Source organism: Lolium perenne, chromosome 1 (genome assembly GCF_019359855.2).
Source record: "Lolium perenne isolate Kyuss_39 chromosome 1, Kyuss_2.0, whole genome shotgun sequence".
In the NCBI taxonomy this organism is placed as follows: Eukaryota; Viridiplantae; Streptophyta; class Magnoliopsida; order Poales; family Poaceae; genus Lolium; species Lolium perenne.
This window is the reverse complement of record NC_067244.2, coordinates 47,594,332-47,613,523: the sequence shown is the minus strand read 5'-3', so window position 1 is coordinate 47,613,523 and position 19,192 is coordinate 47,594,332. Positions and strand designations below refer to the sequence as shown.

The following is a 19,192-nucleotide window of genomic DNA, read 5'->3' as shown; positions in this document are numbered from 1 at the left end:
GAATGCATTTTGCTGCTCATTATGTGGAGTGGGCATCATTGCGTTTGATATTGAAAGGCAGAGCCTTGATATGATCAGGAAGCCAGTGAACGCCCGTTATACAGTCTGCTATTCCTTTCAGCTCTTACGGACAAATGATGGTGGCCTTTGCTTTGCAGTTCTATCAAAACTGAGCATCCAATTGTGGAAGAGGAAATCAAACTATGATGGTGTTGTCGAATGGGTGCTGCTACAGAAATCCATTCAACTAGAGAGTCTTTTTCCATAGGGAATGCATAGTGACCTCAAACTGGCGAAAATGCTGGGGTATAATGAGGACTCAAATGCGATTTTGTTCTGGCTACGTATATTGGTGAATTTGTGTTCCAACTTGGCTCGATGTGGCACCAAAGGCCCATTATCCCTACAGAAGTTTCTTAACATGTTATAAGTTTCTTAATATGATGCGAGAATAACAAGACACATTATCCCTACAGAAGTTTCTATACTGCAGGTAATCCCTCTTGTGTTACAAAATCCATATGTGTTTACTGTAATATTATTCATGTGATTATTTGGCCGAGTAGATATACGGAGTATAAGAGAAAATCGAGATTGTATGTTTCTTTATTAGTCTGGCGATCTTATTGCAATGCAATTCTCTATATTATTGCCAAGCTAAGTGAAATGTAGAACTGAAATACAACCATAGCTATTGCTGCATGGCCATTGCTAAAATATGTTTTTGTGCTTGTGTACTTGTGTTGATCTTTTCAGCATTTGTTTTTCTATCAACTAGAAGCTGGCAATATAGGGTAACCATCTGATATGTGAATACTTAATCGGTTAGCACATTTCAATACTTAGAACTTGTTACTTTTTCCATTGAATACTGTTTTGTGGCAAGATAATGTTTAATTTTGTTGCCTACTCCGTGTCTTTGTTCTACTTGAAATAATAGTGTTACTTGGGTATAGCTACGTTTCCTTTTTGGAGAAAATTAGTGTTCTACTTGAAAAATAGTGTTCCATGTCACATTCTTTTTCATCTGAATGTGAAGCCCATGTCACCCTCTACCTTTTGAGCTGCAAAGAGTATTAACTTGAGAAAGTTAGTGATTTATTTTTATAACCTAGTCCAGTTCTAGACCTGCGATGGATAGTTTTCTTGTTCTGAATTGAGCTAAAAAGGTATTTCGTTCTGAACTGAATATGGACTGAATTGAACTAAAAAAGGCTGCGGGGGTCGACAGGGTCGTGATTTTGACTGCCCGATGGTGGGGCGACGAAGCTCGCACCCCGCAGGAGTACAGCTGGACAGTATACAAGCGCCTCTTTCACATCATCAGGGAGCACAAACCGCAGGTCGGTCACACCTTCTGTTTCTTGGTGTCCAACTACAGTTTTTGATGCTGCATGATATAGTTCTGCATTCTTGCTTTGTTTTACTGTACTAATTTTTTGTCCATTTCTATTTAAGTCAGCGTGTGCTGCGTTCACAATCAGTCACTGATTTCAAAATCAGATTATGAATCAATCTAGTTTAGCACGACATATAGGCTTAAATGGATAAACTGGTATGTTTATCACATGTTATGCATGGAGATGTATTGCATGGAGATGTATTGCAGAAATGATGTATCACACGTTAAAACGAACAGTACGCACAATTTTCATCATAAGATTCTAACAGAGGGCCCATCAGATAAATGTTAGTCGACAAGGTGCTACTTGATTGAATGATGACCTGTTGGCCACTCACAGCTGTTACCATTGGCCGACTAACCTTCTCGTTGGAAAAAAATTAGCCAACAAAGAGCACTCTTTGTTGATTTTAGGTATGTGAAAGCATCATATTATTGAAAAATTATTGTATACACTCATAGACTTGTCAAAATTTTGCGAATAAATAAAAATACTTGAAAAATTCTCTGCTGAGGTACGAGCTGGAGACATATTTCTCTGCTGGTGACATTGGACCGCAATTAAACTATCCATGATAGGTACGCCCATGTCCTATGTGCTGGACGGACAGGTGGTGGACAGTGCGTCACTAGAATTTATTCAAGAGAGCTTGGATCGATCAAGCATTGGCGGCTTTGGCCTGTCACAATCCTGTGCCATGCCCTGTCATAGACAGTCTTAGGTTACCTATAGGCTGTCACTATACACTCAATGCATACTATTTGATTGTGATGTGTACATGCAACATTTAACATATACCGAAAATAAGATATTCCATATATACTTATGGGAAGACCATGTTAGGTTACCTATAGGCTGCCAGACAAATTTTTCGCGAAGACCAACATTATCTGCATTGTACAATGATGTAGGACTGGAAAAAACTGGGCGGCGGCCATGGAAAAATATGTGTTTATAGAAAAGGACATTTTTAAATTGGTTATAAAAAAATAAACTTAGCACTGAGTCTATGCAAGACTTGTCCTTAGGAAAACAGTGTATTTAAACTTTTTTTACTATTTTACCTTTGACCTGGTAGAGTATATAGCGACTGTTGAGTATTTATTTTTCTAAAACGAAGACTTAAAACCAGAGGATGACGGTGACTCAGATGGCAACAGCGACTATGACAGGGGAAGAAACAAGCGGATCATATCGAGTAGCTAGCAAATATGCGCTGTCCTCTCCGTGAATTGGTGTATCAAGCTTGACTGCTGTACTTATGTGGTCGTGTTGAATTGAATGTGGGCAAAAAGCCTCACTGAAGAAATCAATGAATGTTTCGTGCCGGTTTTGACAAGTCACCATAGTTGTGTCACCAAGCAAGGAATTAGCTCATCAGCTCAGCTGCAGAGACTATATAATGACGAATTTTTTTGCATCGCCAGGAGATCCAAATTCCAACCATCATCATGTCAGTGCTGCTTCTAAATCTCCTCTTCAACACAGTAGTACTTAACCTAGCAGTCTTGGCTGCTGGAGAAGATGAGTTTGTCTTCTCGGGCTTCAAGGGAGCTAACATCACTGTGGATGGCGTCGCCACGGTGACCCGGAACGGCCTTGTTGATCTCTCCAGTGGCCAAGAGACTCTGAAAGGCCATGCATTCTACCCTGCTCCTCTGCGGCTCCGTGAATCCCCCAATGGCACGACCATAAAATCCTTCTCCGTCTCCTTTGTATTCGCAATCTACCCCAACTACCGGCCCAGCCAAGGCATGGCCTTCTTCATCGCTAAGAGCATGGATTTCTCATCCGCTCTCCCCACGCAGTGGTTCGGCATCTTCAACAGTGTGAACCAGGGAAACTCCAGCAACCACATCTTCGCCATCGAGTTGGACACCGTCAACAACAGGGATCTACACGACATCGATGCCAACCATGTCGGAATCAACATCAACAGTGTCATCTCCAATAAGTCCAACACCGCTGGCTTCTACGACGACAAGACTGCCATCTTCAACACCTTGAACCTCACCAGTGGCAAGGGGTTGCAACTCTGGATCGATTACGAAAGGGAGTCGACACGAATCAACGTGACCATTTCTCCAGTGGGCGTGGCCAAACCAGCAAGGGCTCTCATCTCCGGCATCTACGACCTCTCAATGGTAATCACCGAGGACGCATATCTTGGCTTTGGGTCTTCGGCGGGCAGGGATGGAAGCCGGCACTACATACTTGGCTGGAGCTTTGGCATTAATAGGCCTGCGCCAGCTATTGACATGAAAAAATTGCCAAGACTTCCCCGTCTTGGTTCCAAGCCTCGGTCCAAGGTCCGGGAGATTGTATTGCCATTAGCAACAACCACTTTTGTTCTCGCCGTGGGAATCACCATTTTCCTACTTGTGCAAAGGCATCAGAGGTATGCTGAGCTACGGGAAGATTGGGAGGTTGAGTTTGGACCTCACCGGTTCCCGTACAAGGATCTGTACTATGCTACACAAGGCTTCAAGAACAAGAACCTGCTTGGGGTTGGTGGCTTTGGAAGAGTGTACAAAGGGGTGCTGCCAAAATCAAAACTTGATATAGCCGTGAAGAGAGTATCTCATGAGTCGAAGCAAGGCATGAAGGAGTTCATCGCTGAAGTTGTCAGTATAGGACGGCTTCAGCACCGTAATCTCGTGCAGTTACTCGGCTATTGTCGGCGACGAGGCCAACTCTTTCTGGTGTATGAGTACATGCCCAACGGAAGTCTTGACAAATACTTATATCATGGGGACCTGCGGCCTACTCTAAACTGGGCTCAAAGGTTTAAGATCATCAGGGGCGTTGCATCTGGATTGCTCTACCTTCACGAGGAGTGGGAACAAATTGTTATCCACAGAGATGTCAAGGCAAGCAACGTGCTCCTTGATGCTGAAATGAATGCCCGACTAGGTGATTTTGGTCTCGCACGGTTGTATGACCATGGCATGGATCCACAGAGCACGCACGTGGTTGGCACCATAGGTTACCTAGCTCCTGAGTTAGCACGCACTGGAAAGGTAACCCCTCTTACCGACGTATTTGCATTTGGTGTATTCATCCTTGAAGTCATTTGTGGACAACGGCCAATCAACCAAGATATACGAGGAAAACATCCCATGTTAGTTGATTGGGTCCTTGAGCATTGGCGCAATGGATCACTCGTCGACACGGTGGATACTAAACTCCATGGTGAATATGATGTAAACGAGGCATACTTAGCACTCAAGCTAGGACTACTATGCTCGCACCCATTCATGGACGCCAGGCCTACCATGCGCCAAGTAATGCAGTACCTTGACGGTGACTGCGCAACACCAGAGCCATCATTACCAGTGGACACCAACTTCGAGATGCTCGCTGCGATGCAGAATGAAGGTTTTGACCCATACGTCATGCTGTATCCTTCTTCCACGGCAAGCCATGGTGCAGCATCCATTGTCTCAAGTGGAAGATGACCTGTGCCTTGGCCGGCCTTTTTGGTCCTCGTAAGCGCAGGGGTCTTTTCTGCAGCATCCTCCAATTTGGTCACTGTATTTCTGCTATGTGGGTTCTACCGCTGAACTTCTGAATATTTGTATGAAAAACTTGTTTTGTTACTGATGTACCTCCTTTATATCTTTTTCAAGGAGGTGGTACCCCTCTATTGTACGTATTCCCGGGTTAGTAGGCTCGCACCCCTATTGTAAAACCCCAGGCTTGTTACCTTATTCCCAGTCTTCTTCTAGTTATGATATCCTTCATATGCATGTGGTTATTGGGGGTTTTAGCAGTGCACCAAATAATATGTTAAATTCTAAATACATTAATGGTCATATATGACCCCTACGTGGTATCGAAAATTTGATACACCAGTACGAAGACCTGGTGAAAAATATAAATAAATTAGATACAAAATGATTTACAAATATGAATACGAACCAAAACAATCTACTCGCTGTGGATATCTGCAGCGTTCCTTCGGAACTTTGTCAAAAGGAACTTTGTGAAATGTCAAAGTGGATGTTAGTATGACGTTGACCTTGCCGAGAAAATTATAAAAAGCTATTTTGTGCGGATCAAAGTTGACTCAAAAGTTTGCATAGTTGGAAAGAACTGCACACGGAATTGAGATACATATTTCCATCGTAGGCGTACACAAATGCTGATATATCTTTTTATGCTGATTTCACCTTCCACATCCATAGTTTTTTGTTTGGTAATTGTATCTGATAGGGTATTCTACCTACGGAACTATTTGGGATTCGGCTTGATCCAACTTCCAGTATGGGGTTAAGAGCCCCCCCACGCCGAAATCCGGGGCAAATTTCGTCCGGATTGGACGTAAAATTGCCTCCCAGCCGCGATCTCAGGCGAAGACGCCGATCTAAATTTGAAAAACGAAAGCTTGACGAAATACGGCTAAAAAGGACTGAGTTTAGACTAAATTTAATGATATTTACTATATAGAGGGCGAAGTTCATACATGGAGGCTGAATTCGAATATATTTCGACTTCGGCCGGGGGAATACAAATTTAAATATTAAAACACGGCGCTCTACATGCCGAAATGGCGGTAGAACACCGTGTAGTCCTCGTCGCCGTCGCCGCCATCATTGGAAAGTGGTGGCGCCGTCGGCGCCTGGCTGCTGGTGCCCTGGCCGGGGTCTCCCCACCGGCCACTGTCGCGCGGCGGGGACGACGATGGCTTGTACCAGTCGTCATCGGACTCCGCGTCGAGGTCGGTGACGGGGACGTGGCCGCCAGATGGAGGAGTCGCAGGCCGGCGGTAGCGAGCGACGTCCTCGAGGAGCCGAGCCTGCCGCTCCGCCTCCTCCTTCTCCCACTGCTCTCTCGACCAGGCGCATGCCTGGTCGAGGGGCATGGCGTTCTCGGCGGGGACGAGGTCCTGGAGGGACCTCGCCATGACGGCCTCGAGGATCGCGGCGTCCTCGGCGTCGTTGACCTCCTCCACCTTCACCTTCGCCGGCTTGTGCTTCCGCTCGCCGGAGGTGACTGGTTCGCGCTTGGGGCGGAGGAGGCCGCGTGTCGTCGAGGGCTCGCGGATGAGGATCCCGCCGCCGCTGCGCGCACGGTTGCTCGGCGGGGAAGGCGGCTCCGTTTTCACCGGCGCCCACGATGGCGCCGACCTGGAGATCGGCGTCGACCTCGACGCCGATCCGGACGACGAGGAGCTGGCAGCCATGCGCCGTGGCTGCCAGGAGCTTCACCGGCGGCGGCTCGCCGATGCCCTCGACAGCGGGGGCATCGTCAGAACGGGATAGTTGCGGCCCTTGATGTGCTCGAGGACGGCCTCGAGCGTCCGACCTGGCGCGCTCCACCAACGCCGGCGCCCCACCGCCGCAGGAAGAACGAGTTCCACGCCGTGTAGTTGTCGGGGTGGAACTGTGGCTCGGCGCGGTCTTGGTCCGACAGCGTCAGCCGGACCTCCTCGATGGCGGCGTCGAGGAGTTGTCCATGGGGTGGCGGCGGGATTGGCACGCCGCCCGCACTTAGCCGCCACCCGCCGCCGGTAGGCCTCGTGTCCGGCGGGCAGGGGTACCCCGCCTGGTGGAGGAGGTGCCCCTCCCACGCGTGGAGCGACGGGCGGGGAAAGCCGTTGTTGGCCGCGTCGTCTTCCTCGTTGAACGACATGGATCTCGTCGAAGGGGAGAGTGGTGCTACGCGTCGCGGCGAGCGGGGTATTTAGGCGGGGCTGGAGCCGGCGATTTAATGCCGCGTGGATGCTACGCGTCCGCGGCGAGCTGACCGGCGGCAGCCTTTACTGCGCGCGAAAGACGATGCGTCTGCCGCTGACCGGCCGGGTCCACCTCTGCGGCGAAGCCGAAGCGAAAGCGCGGGAGAGATTTCTCGGCGTTTCTCGCGCTTTCGCTTCGTCCGGACTCCCCGAGCGCGCCCCGGTAGGCTAGGGTTGGCGTGGACTCGCCGGATGGATGAAGGCCCAAATCCGGGGAAAAACGAGGAACCGGGGGCGCGGCTGGGCCATTTTTCGCCGTCCGGATGGAAAAAAAGCCAGCCGGGGGCATGTTCGGGGAGACGAGTGGAGATGCTCTAAAGATACCAAGCAAATAATTCCAGCCCAAAATTTACATTCTTCCTCAATTATCGCCCTTCTACTCGATCCCACTAGAACATATACATATTTGGTCATATCGTATTTGAAAAGACGAATGAGGAGATAGAGAACTTGTAGGGAAAATAGAAGTCCTCACATTTCTCATATTTAATTTCGCCTACTAAACATTATCGTTTTTCATGTCCCACTTGTGTGCCATCCCGACTTGGCGACCCTTGCCAGCGGCATGTGTATGCCCATTGTCAATGTTACCACATGCAATGATGTTCCGCACTTTCAAGACATTGTTGCCACATGTCTACGAGGACGCCTAAGTGGAATCACCTAGGTCTGCACACGGGTTGCCTATGGTACTCTCCAACTCAAAAGTAGGGCCCTACAATAGAGGAGGAAAGGGATATCCGAGATTGACTGTAACACACCCCTTCTATTTTTTTTCGATAAAGGATGCTTTCATTACTTTTATAAGCAATTACATCCAGCCTCTGCATAACCAGGATGCACACAGCCGTTTATGATGTCTCAGGTTCGAAAGTGATAAAAAAGAAAAAAGCTAGGCGAGATACACATCAAAGATGAAACATAAAACGCCTAAGAGATAGGTGGGGCATCTATCCGTAGACTATGCTGCCACCCATGTTGGGAAAAAGTATCCCTCGCCGTAGCCTCCAACCGTGTACAGACCTCCGTAAACAGGTCTCGGTTCTCCACTCGCTGAAGAGGTAACCACGAACGGAGAATACCTGTACATCTGTAGATGACCTGCAACAAAGAGCAATTTTTATCATTAAAAATCTTGTCATTTCTACATAGCCAAAGCGCCCAGATAACTGCTAGCGCCCCCACCCTAAGAAGCAGCTTAAACCTTGAATCAACCCCATGGAGCCAATTACCAAAAATATTGGCAACACTAGTCGGAGGATACAGGGTAGACGCTACTTGGATGACTGACCATATAGATCTCGCAAATTGACACTGGAAGAACAAATGCTTGATTGTTTCGTCCTGTTGACAGAAAACACATCGAGTACTCCCATGCCAATTACGCTTAACAAGATTATCTTTGGTGAGGATTACCCCTCGACGAAGATACCATCCAAAAATTTTAATTTTTAATGGTATCTTCATCTTCCAAATCTTTTTATTATTATCAACTGGTAGATCAGAGAGAAGGATCGCGTTGTAGAAAGATTTCACAGAAAAAGCACCGTTGGCATGAAGGTTCCATCTAAATTCGTCCGGTTCGTCCGATAAATGAATATCCCCAAGCCGTTGAATTAAGGTATTCCATGCCGCAAGTCTTTGTCCAAGTAAAACCCGTCTGAACGTCACATTCGGGGGTGAGGTAGCCATTACAGTAGCAATGGTATCACCTTGACGACGAACAATCCTATAAAGAGCAGGATACTGTTCACTTAGGGGTGCGTTGTCAAGCCAAGCATCTTCCCAGAAACGTATTTGTGCTCCATTTCTGATTGAAAAAGTGCCATGGCGAAAAAATTCATTTTTAGTCGCCATTAGCCCGGCCCAGAAGTGAGAATCCCCTGGTTTCCAAACCATTTGGGATAATGTCCTCGAACCGATATACTTTCGGCGAAGGATAGTCTGCCAAATCCCATCCTCAGTGAGGAGCTTAAACAGCCATTTTCCCAATAGGGCCGAATTCTTGACTTCCAAATCATGAACTCCAAGCCCACCTTGGTCTTTGGGACTACAAACTATACTCCACTTAACCAGTCGATATTTCTTTTTCTCACTGTCCCCTTGCCAAAAGAATCTGGATCGATAATAATCGAGTTTATGCAGAATTCCTTTTGGTAAGATGAAAAATGATAACATATACAGTACCATGTTTGTGAGTACCGAATTAATGAGTATCAATCTTCCACCTAGGGACAGCAACTTGCCTTTCCAGCTACTAAGGCGTTTTTGTAGTCTTTCTTCCACTAATTTCCATTCCGCGATTGTAAGTCTCCGATAATGAATCGGAATACCCAAATAACGAATCGGAAATTGGCCTTGCCCACAACCAAACAACTCTGCGTACGTAGTCGCATCATTTTGGGCATCACCGAAGCAGAACAATTCACTCTTATGGAAATTGATTTTCAATCCTGACAATTGCTCAAAGGCCGCCAAGATTAATTTCAAGTTCTGAGCTTTTTCAAGATCATGATCCATAAATAGAATTGTATCATCGGCATATTGAAGTATAGATAAGCCACCATCAACTAGATGTGGAATCACACCTTCAATCTGGCCATCAGCCTTAGCCCGCTCTATGAGTATAGCCAGAATATCCGCTACAATGTTAAACAACATCGGTGATAACGGATCCCCTTGACGTAACCCCTTTCGTGTTTGGAAATAGTGACCGGTGTCATCATTGACCCGGATTGCGACACTACCCCCATACACAAAATCATTTATCAGAGCGCGCCACTCTGGAGAAAAACCTTTCATCCTGAGTGTTTGCTGTAGAAACGACCACTTAACTTTATCATACGCCTTTTCAAAATCTAGTTTCAAAATAACCCCATTTAATTTCTTAGAATGCATCTCATGTACCGTCTCATGCAAGACCGCCACTCCATCAAGGATGTTTCTTCCTTGCATAAAGGCCGTCTGTGATGGCTGGACAACATGATCCGCTACCGTATTAAGTCTAATGGTGGCCACTTTCGTGAAAATCTTGAAACTTACATTTAATAGGCAGATAGGTCTATATTGTTGAATCCTTTCTGCCTCATTAACTTTCGGTAACAAGATTACTTCACCAAAATTTAGACGAAATAATTCTAGTTGTCCAGAGTGTAGGTCACTGAACAAATCTAGAAGGTCCGATTTAATCGTGTCCCAGAAAGTTTGATAAAACTCAGCTGGGAAACCATCAGGACCCGGTGCTTTATTGCATTCCATTTGGAAAACTGCCTTCTGAACCTCTTCCTCAGTATAAGGTGCGGTTAGTAGACCATTTTCCTCAACGGAAACTTGGGGTATATCGGCTGTTAAATCCTCATTAAGAGAGAAAGTACTTTCCTCCGGAGGACCAAACAAGCCTTTATAATAATTAGTAATGTACGATTTGAGCTGCTCATGGCCTTCAATCACCCCTTCATCTTGAGTAAGAGAATGGATACGTTTTTTCCGATGTCTTCCATTGGCTGAAGCATGGAAATATCGCGTATTTGAATCTCCCTCTAAAATGAACTGGGCTTTGGATCGCTGGTACCACTTGAGTTCCTCCTCACGAAGAAGACTCGCCATCTGCGCATTTGATTGATTTTTGAGTTCAATCTCCTGCGTCGACAACGGTCTAACCTCCGCAAAGGCCTCAAGCTCATCAATGACCTTTGATAAGCGAGCCTTCTCTTTTTTAAGAATACCAGCCGTATGGGCAGCCCAACCACCGAGATGTTTGCGTAATGATCGCATCTTATTGTTCCATCTCAGAATTGGAGAGCTGCCACCGACCGGTCTCTCCCAAACCTTCTTAACCATATCATGAAAACCATCCCTATGTAACCAGCCAAGTTCAAATTTGAACGGCCGCTTACACACAGGGCGGGGTTCCCCAGTGGTTAGAAGGATGGGGGCATGGTCGGACAGATTTACAATACGTTCTAGTGCACGGACAGACACCATAGGGTATTTATTTTCCCATTCGGTGTCCATCAACACGCGATCTAGTTTCTCGTAGGTGGGTTCAGGCAAGCTGTTGGCCCAAGTAAACTGTCGACCAGACATGAACACCTCCCTTAAATCAAGACTGTCAATGACAGCATTGAATAGAAAAGGCCAATGTCCATCAAAGCGACCTTTGCTTTTCTCATGAGGGAATCTCAACAAATTAAAATCGCCTCCGATTAAAATCGGGTAGGGATTATCTTTTGTAAGATTAACCAACTCACGCAAAAAGTCAGCCTTAAAAGCATCCTGAGCGGCACCATACACAGCGACCAAAGTCCACTTGAACCCGTCTGCTTTATTCTGAATGTCGAGTTTAACGTGGTACTCTCCATCAGAACTAGCTAAGACAGTCATGGTATCAATACGGACGCCAAGTAAAATACCACCGGATCTACCACGGGGTGGGCGAGAAAACCACTGAAAGTTAATTCCGCCTGACAATCGGTCAAGAAAACTTTGTGTGAAATTCCGCCTACCCGTCTCCGATATAGCAATGAAATCTAAATCATAATCTCTACAACCATCGGCAATGTGAGAATGCTTAGCCAAGTCACCAAGACCTCTGCTATTCCGAAACATGCCGTTCATCGAGAAACTATTTTGGATTTAGACTTTTTGCCATATCTACGAGATTTCTTTCCAGCCGATGATCTAGAACCACGTTCAGAGGCTGAGAGGTCATAAACTGAACTAAGCTCTGAGTGGTCTAAATCAACTTCTGTCACACCTCCAACTAAAGCCGAGAGAAGATGACCATCTAGGATGCCATCATCTTCATCATCGTCAACAGTGGAAGTAGCCAGCTCAGTGGATCCATTTGGAGCAACCGTTAAACGGTCAAGCTCCGTCTGTCTCAACACATGAGCTGAAGCTAAAATCTCAGCCGAACCTCTACCCAAAGAAATTCCTACACTACTCAAATTCGAAGAAATTCTAGTATCAGAAAAAGAAGTGAAGGACTTGGATGAAAAACTGGTACCTGCCGTGTCGAGGTTCTTTTCCGCCTTACGCCGCATAGCCCTCTGCATCACATCTTCATCCGTAGCCTCCACGCCACCCTCCGTCGTAGCAAACCTCCCACTCCTCCTCACCGGCGGCTGCGCCACTGGTGGAGGAATAGTGGGGGGAGGATGCAAAACGGGGGCCGCTGGCGGAGGCGGAGACGAGCATGGTGAAGAAGACCGTCCTGACGCTGGTGAAGAAGATCTCGATGCAGGGGTAGATGGCGATGAAGCCCCCTGCACCGAACCCGACCGCGACGCCGAAACCCCCGAAGGCGGCGAGGGCGCCGGGGATCTGCTGCGTCGCCACGAAGGAGACTGGCTGGGGCGCCTCCCCAACCGGCCCTGCCCCTCCTCTTGAGGCGCACGGGGCGAGGGCGGCGCCACCCCAGGCCCTCCGCCCGGCGACGGGGTGCTCTGGCCCGAGGCCGGCTGCTGCCCAGGCGTGGCCGGATCGCATGCGATCCTCATCGCCTGGCCGGCTGCTGCAGTGTCGCCGAAGCAGGGGACGGTGGCTGCTGCCCCACCGTGGCAGCGTCCTGGTGCAGCGCCAGCTGCTGAACCCCCGCCGGACCAGGGGTGTGCTGCTGCGTCGCCGCAACAGCGGCAGGGAGCTGCTGCGACGCCGAGCTCAAGGCCGGCTGCTGCTGCTCCACCACCACCGCGGCGTGTCGCTGCACCCCCAAGTCCGACGAGCCAACCGTCGAAGAAGAAGCCCGTGGTAGCCCCCTCTCCGTCTGTGGCGAGGTAGAAGACGGAGTGGGAGCAGCTAGAGGACCACCAAGAGAAGCAGGAGACGAAGACACCGGACGAGTCCTCCCCTGCATGAAAGTCCGAACACGCGACGGAGGCGGAGTTGCCACCAAGTGTGGCGACACCGACAAAGCTCTAGCCACAATCGCCTTGCCCCTGTCAGTCGTCGGCGAGTGGTTAAACGGGGTCATGGCGACCTGAGTAACCGGCACCGAAGCTGAGCCAGAAGTAGGCAAAGATGCATGACCATCAACGTCCATAAGTGAGGCCCCTGGTGCCCCCTCTGCCGTGGCATCATCAAAACCATCATCGTCGCCATGAGCCGCATCATCCCCATCTTCACCCTTCCAAAAGAAAGGACGAAACCTAGGGTCCGGCGTGTACTCAGAAGGCTCACGGCGAAATCTGAACCTGTATCCATTAAGCTGCAAGCGAGCCAGCACCTCTAAGCATGGTGGTCCGTGCTTGGCCTTATCTTTCTCCAGAACAGAAGTATCTCTCATGGCCACCTGAATACGAACTGTCCCTTGACTCCTCAAGGTGTACAAATCCACATCAACAGTAGTACCAATAAACGTACCAACAGCCCAAAGACCGAGGAAGTGGCGTAGAGCATTCGGGACACCCTCGACATGCACCCAAACAGGCTCCATCACAAACTCTGGCACAACATCCTGCTGAGTCCAAGAAGAAACCATGGCCTGTGCATTAATCTTCGGCACACTCATCTGCATGCCGTCAATCCTCGACAAGTCCTCAGCGGTAGGGATCCCAATCAGAAAAGCGTTATCACCATGAGGCTGCGCCTCCCACTTCCAAGTGGGATTCCCCGGACACATGCGCGCCATGAGATTCTGAATATCTGCCGCTGCAACAGTCCCCTCCCCTGACACCTGAACCAAAGCTGTAGGTGCTCCGCTGGATAGCAACTGTGGCTTATAAACTGAGTCAGGAACCTGGAGATCTAGCGTGGCGTCATTACCGCAACCCACAAAAAAACTCATAGGTCTCGGGGTCTTCAGCACAGGGCAACGAATAGTGGGATGAGCCCCAGAGTCACAAACCAAGCAGTAATGAGGAACCTTGCAGTCCTTAGAAGCATGAGTGTTGACCGCGCACTTCCAACAGCGACCCGCTTTCTTCGGCTTCACCACAGGTGCAGTCACCGCAGGCGCAGCAACCACCGGTGGAACAACCGGCATCAGCGGTGCAGGAACCGTCTCCAATACTGCCGTAGGTCCAACAGCCGGGTGCGGGTCCTGCATGTGTCCCTGCATAGGAGCTGGCGGCACAACAGTACCACCTCCCGCTGTCCCCGCCGCTGCGACGGGTTTCTTCTTCCTCCTCTTCTTCTGCTGCCCAGGCTGCGCCGGCGGATTAACCTGCTGTGGTACCTGTGACACCACCGGCTGCTGCAAAGGATTAGTAGCGGGGAAATAATGACCTTGAAACTGAGCATACTGCTGCTGCGGCGGGTACTGTGGGTATGGCTGCTGCTGAGGATGGTACGGCGGCTGCTGAGGGGGCACGAACGGAGCGGCCGGCATGCGCGGCTGCGGCGGGCGAAAACCCGCCTGAGGCCGGGGCGGTGGAACAGGGGCCGGCGGCATGAGTGCCCCCTGCGGCCAACCCTGGAACCCCGGAGGGCCTTGGTACCCTCCGGCTAACGACGCAGCTGCCGCCGCCTGCGGACGAGCCGGCGCCGAAGAAGAGGGCGCCGTCCCCGGGGGAACGGGCGCCGTCCCCGGAGGAACGGAGCGGGGCGGCCCGGCCATGGGACCCGAGCCGGCCGACGCCACAACGTCGGCGAACGATCGACGAAACGGAGGACACCCAACGGCGGCGGCCGACGGCGAGAGGATTAGGCGATGCTCAGGTGGAAGGGGCGGCGGCGCTGATGGATACGAGACGGAGGCGACGTGGTTTCGGCGTGGTGACGATCGTATGATTGCATGATCGATCGTCGTCACCCCCGCCCGTCTAACCCCACGTTGCAGGCCCAGTAGCGCGCGGCCCAGCTTGGCCCAACACTGCCGCGGCCCAAGGCGCGAAGATCCCGCTGCCTCCGTTTGAACCGAAGGCAGCGAAGCCGCCCCGCTCGCTGGCCGGAGCTCGCCGCCGGACGTCCGCCTTGCTCCCTTGGCGGCTGCGTCGAGGAAGTCACCGAAAACCGCCGGCGGCGTGAACCTCTTGGGCGGCAGAGGGCCTTTCCACCCTTTAAGGCGCGCCGGCTGCCGCGGAATCCGCCTCCCCGTCGGCGAGCTAGAGGACGCCCGACGAGGCATCGCAGCAGCACGCGGAGGAGACGACGAGCGCGCCCGCGGCACAGCCCTCGCCACCGTGGAAGCATTCCTCCCCCAGGACCTGGACGCCGTCGCCGGGAAACCGATCTTCGCCCAAAAAACCTCCAAGAGCGCATCACGATCAAGATCCTTGTTGATCGGCATCACCTCCGGATCATCTTCAAGGCCAGCCCACGCCACCTCCTCAGCCACCGAAACTCCATCCTCCACCTCCAGATCGTCGAGCGGATCGAATCGGCCGTGAGAGGGAGCAGGGAACACCGTCGGAGGGATAGAAGAGCCTGACCGCCGGCGGGCTAGGCGCGCCGGGGTCCGCCAGGGCTCGTCCATCGTCAGGGAAAAACTCAACACACCCCTTCTATGGGTCAAACAATCGGAGTGGGGAGTCTCGAGAGTCCAGATTACTGTTTATATTCTAGATACCACAACCATGCCAGTTTATACAATATAGATGTCCAAAGGCTGAGATGATATCCAATGTACAACTGAAATTAAGAAGTTACATGTTGGGAGATTCAACTGACCTGAAAATGATGCCTGGGCAGGTGTGCGAGCTTCCTATATTAGATATGTGTTCTTGAGTATATTCTTGTCCATGTATACTTTGGTTGTTCGGAAGTTAACCGGATTGGCCTGGAAAGTTGTACGGTTAAACACAGGTTGAAAGATCAAATTTGTTTGTTATGCCACCTGGATTGGACTGGTGCAAGAAGTTAAGTAGAGCAGAGTATAATTTGTTTTGTCGGAAGTTTCTACTGATAAAGATAAGATGAAAGACCAGCTGCTAATCCTACTTGTTTTCTGCAGTTAAATGTTGGACAGTGATGGATTGCTTGGAACACCTGAAATCACACGCAGTTGTGACTGATCTGTCCCCTTGCTCCGTAAGTGCCATTGAAAAGGCCTGCTGCCTTGCGTCATTTTTGTTCGGACCTACCACATCCATAGTTTCTTTTAGATATAATTATATCTGACAGCGTTAGTATTCTGCGTAAGAAATTATTTGGGATTGGAAAATGACATCGACTCGATCCAACTTCCAGTATGGTCAAAGATACCAAGCAAATAATTCCAGTTCAAATTTTACATTCTTCCTCAATTATTGCCCTTCAACTTGAAAAGGCTTGCTGCCATGCGTCAGTTTTTGTTCTGACCTAGAGGCTGCGCTGACAAATTCCTTAGTGGCATGTTATTGTGGTCTCCATTGGAGAGAAAAAAGAGAGGAAAACTCAAGAAAACATATCATCTCATGATGTCATTATCAGGCCACGCATTCAGATGGGATATGTGGCATGCACTTGATTTTGGGACGATTTGATGAAGTGGTATAATATAAACTGCGTTGTACGTGTGTAGCTGCCGAACACCGCAAACAACTTTTCTCACTTCCATCCATATTGCTTCCCCTCTATGTACTTACTTGCAGCCTAGCTGTAGACATGGCCGCCAAGCTTCATCCATCCATCCTTGTGTACTTCATGTGCCTCATGATCCTCTCCCTTGGTCCAAACCATTTAGCTCCGTGCACTGCACAGGTGCAGTCATTCGTCTACTCCGGCTTCCAAGCAGCCGACATCATCCTGGACGGCTCCGCCATGGTCCAACCTGGTAGACTCCTCCAGCTGACCAACAGCTCCGACATCATAGGCTACGCCTTCCACCGGGCTCCCTTGCATTTCCGTGGCGGGACGGTACAATCTTTTTCGCTCTCCTTCGTCTTCGCCGTCCAATCCGAATTTGACAAAGAAAGCAGTGGCGGCATGGCCTTCTTCATAGCTCCGGGCAGGAACTTCTCCGGCGCCATGCCAGGCAGTTTCCTAGGCCTCTTCAACGCTTCCACAAACGGCAGACCCGACAACCACATCTTCGTGGTTGAGCTCGACACTTTCGGGAACGGGGAGTTCAAGGACATCGACAGCAACCATGTTGGCATCGACATAAATGGGCTGATCTCCATTGAATCCCACACAGCTGGTTTCTATGATGATGACACTGGTAGCTTCACAAACTTATCTCTGAATAGTGGGGATCCCATGCAAGTGTGGGTCGAATATGATGCGCAGACCACACAGATCGTATCGACTTTGGCTCCGCTCGGTGCTGCCAAACCTCACAGACCATTGTTTACAACCACCGCCAACCTCTCCGATGTGCTCCAGAACCTATCTTTTCTTGGCTTCTCGGGTTCCTCTGGCTCGCTCAGCACACTATACTCCGTGCTTGGTTGGAGCTTTGCCATGGATGGCCCTGCTCCGGCAATCAACATCACCAATTTGCCCAAGTTGCTTCGTGCCCATCCGGAGTCTCGATCTAATGTGTTGGAGATCGTCCTTCCCATTGCCACCGCAACGTTCATCACAGCCGTGGGAATCACCATTTTCCTACTCGTACAAAGGCATCGGAGGTACGGTGAGCTACGAGAGGATTGGGAGGTGGAGTTTGGGCCACATCGGTTCTCGTACAAGGAATTGTACCAGGCAACAGAAGGATTCAAGGACAAGAACCTCCTAGGAGCAGGAGGCTTTGGGAAAGTACATAAAGGAGTACTCCCAGTATCCAAATTGGAAGTAGCCGTGAAAAAAGTGTCCCATGAGTCAAGGCAGGGGATGAAGGAGTTCATCACTGAGGTCGTTAGTATTGGCCGCCTTCGACACCGCTACCTGGTGCAGTTGCTTGGCTATTGCCGGCGCAAAGATGAGCTCATTCTGGTGTACGAGTACATGCCGAATGGCAGTCTTGACAAGTATCTGCATTGTGAAGAGTACAAGCCTACACTAGGTTGGACCCAGAGGTTTGGGATCGTAAAAGGGATCGCATGTGGCTTGTTCTATCTACATGAGAATTGGGAAAAAGTTGTCATACACAGAGATATAAAAGCAAGCAACGTGCTCCTTGATGGTGAAATGAATGGACGGCTTGGTGATTTTGGCCTTGCAAGGTTATATGATCATGGTACCGACCTACAAACCACACATGTGGTTGGCACCTTGGGTTACCTAGCCCCGGAGCTGCTACGCTCGGGGAAGGCTTCTCCTCTTACGGATGTTTTTGCCTTCGGCACATTCCTTCTTGAGGTAGCATGTGGACAGAGACCAATCAAGCAAGACAACGAAGACAAAGACGCTATGCTGGTGGATTGGGTACTCGAGCATTGGCACAACGGGACGCTCTTGCAAACTGTGGACACTAGACTCCAATGTAACTATGAGAAGGACGAGGCCAGCATGGTGCTGAAGCTAGGGCTCTTGTGCTTGCATCCGTTACCCACTGCAAGGCCTAGCATGAAACAAGTCATGGAGTACCTCAGTGGAGAGACCACATTACCCGAGCTGGCGCCCACACGTTTTAACTTCAACATGATGTCCATAATGCAAAACAGAGGATTTCGCCCATCCATCATGTCGTCTACAGACTTAACGACAAGCGTCGGCACATTTTCTGACCTCTCTGGGGGGCGATGATGACCTATGTTTGTGGTGTGATATATGAATATGTATCTGGATCTGAAATAATAGTGGTGAGTGTTATATATGAGTGATTGTATGGACGATAAATTAGTTGCCTTAGTATGATGCTACCAGGGGATGTATATCAATGGAGTGAAACGTACTAGATGCATAAGCCCTTTGTTGTAGCTTGATGTGCTTATTTTCACTAGAGCTTCTGTTTGTACCTTCGTTCCACTCAACATTATTTTGTTAGCAGTGTGAAACTCACAATTCAAAGCCTACTTTCCACCATCTCACGCTGGAAATTTATTCACCTTATTACAGTTTCAGCCCGATGTCTGTGGCCTAGCCCATATTCCTCTCACCGCATAATTGTATCGATTATCTGGGACGGGATCCAAGCCTAGAAATATAAAAAATATAGTTGTCAGTTTGCCTTTGTGAACCGTTTGAACATTTTATTTTGACTACATACGTTTTCTATCTTTTTGTTTCTTAAATGTCGTTTGAGTATTTT

At 49.4% G+C, this 19,192-nt stretch overlaps 2 protein-coding genes across 2 annotated transcripts; both read left to right on the top strand.

Annotated features, from left to right (window-relative positions):
- Positions 1 to 1,228: 1,228 nt before the first annotated feature.
- Positions 1,229 to 18,929, top strand: LOC127348856 (L-type lectin-domain containing receptor kinase SIT2). The gene is made up of 2 exons (XM_071826953.1): positions 1,229 to 1,343; positions 16,034 to 18,929. Exon 2 carries the CDS (start codon positions 16,666 to 16,668, stop codon positions 18,685 to 18,687), a length of 2,022 nt encoding a protein of 673 aa, XP_071683054.1. The 5' UTR covers positions 1,229 to 1,343; positions 16,034 to 16,665; the 3' UTR covers positions 18,688 to 18,929.
- On the top strand, positions 1,241 to 5,146 carry LOC127348866 (L-type lectin-domain containing receptor kinase SIT2). The gene is made up of 2 exons (XM_051374744.2): positions 1,241 to 1,343; positions 2,831 to 5,146. The coding sequence occupies exon 2, from the start codon at positions 2,855 to 2,857 to the stop codon at positions 4,859 to 4,861; it is 2,007 nt and encodes a 668-aa protein (XP_051230704.1). The 5' UTR covers positions 1,241 to 1,343; positions 2,831 to 2,854; the 3' UTR covers positions 4,862 to 5,146.
- Positions 18,930 to 19,192: the final 263 nt, after the last annotated feature.

Coding starts and splice junctions, on each gene's coding strand:
- LOC127348866 (XM_051374744.2), top strand. CDS start 2,855: ATGTCAGTGCTGCTTCTAAATCTCCTCTTCAACACAGTAGTACTTAAC.
- LOC127348856 (XM_071826953.1), top strand. CDS start 16,666: ATGGCCGCCAAGCTTCATCCATCCATCCTTGTGTACTTCATGTGCCTC.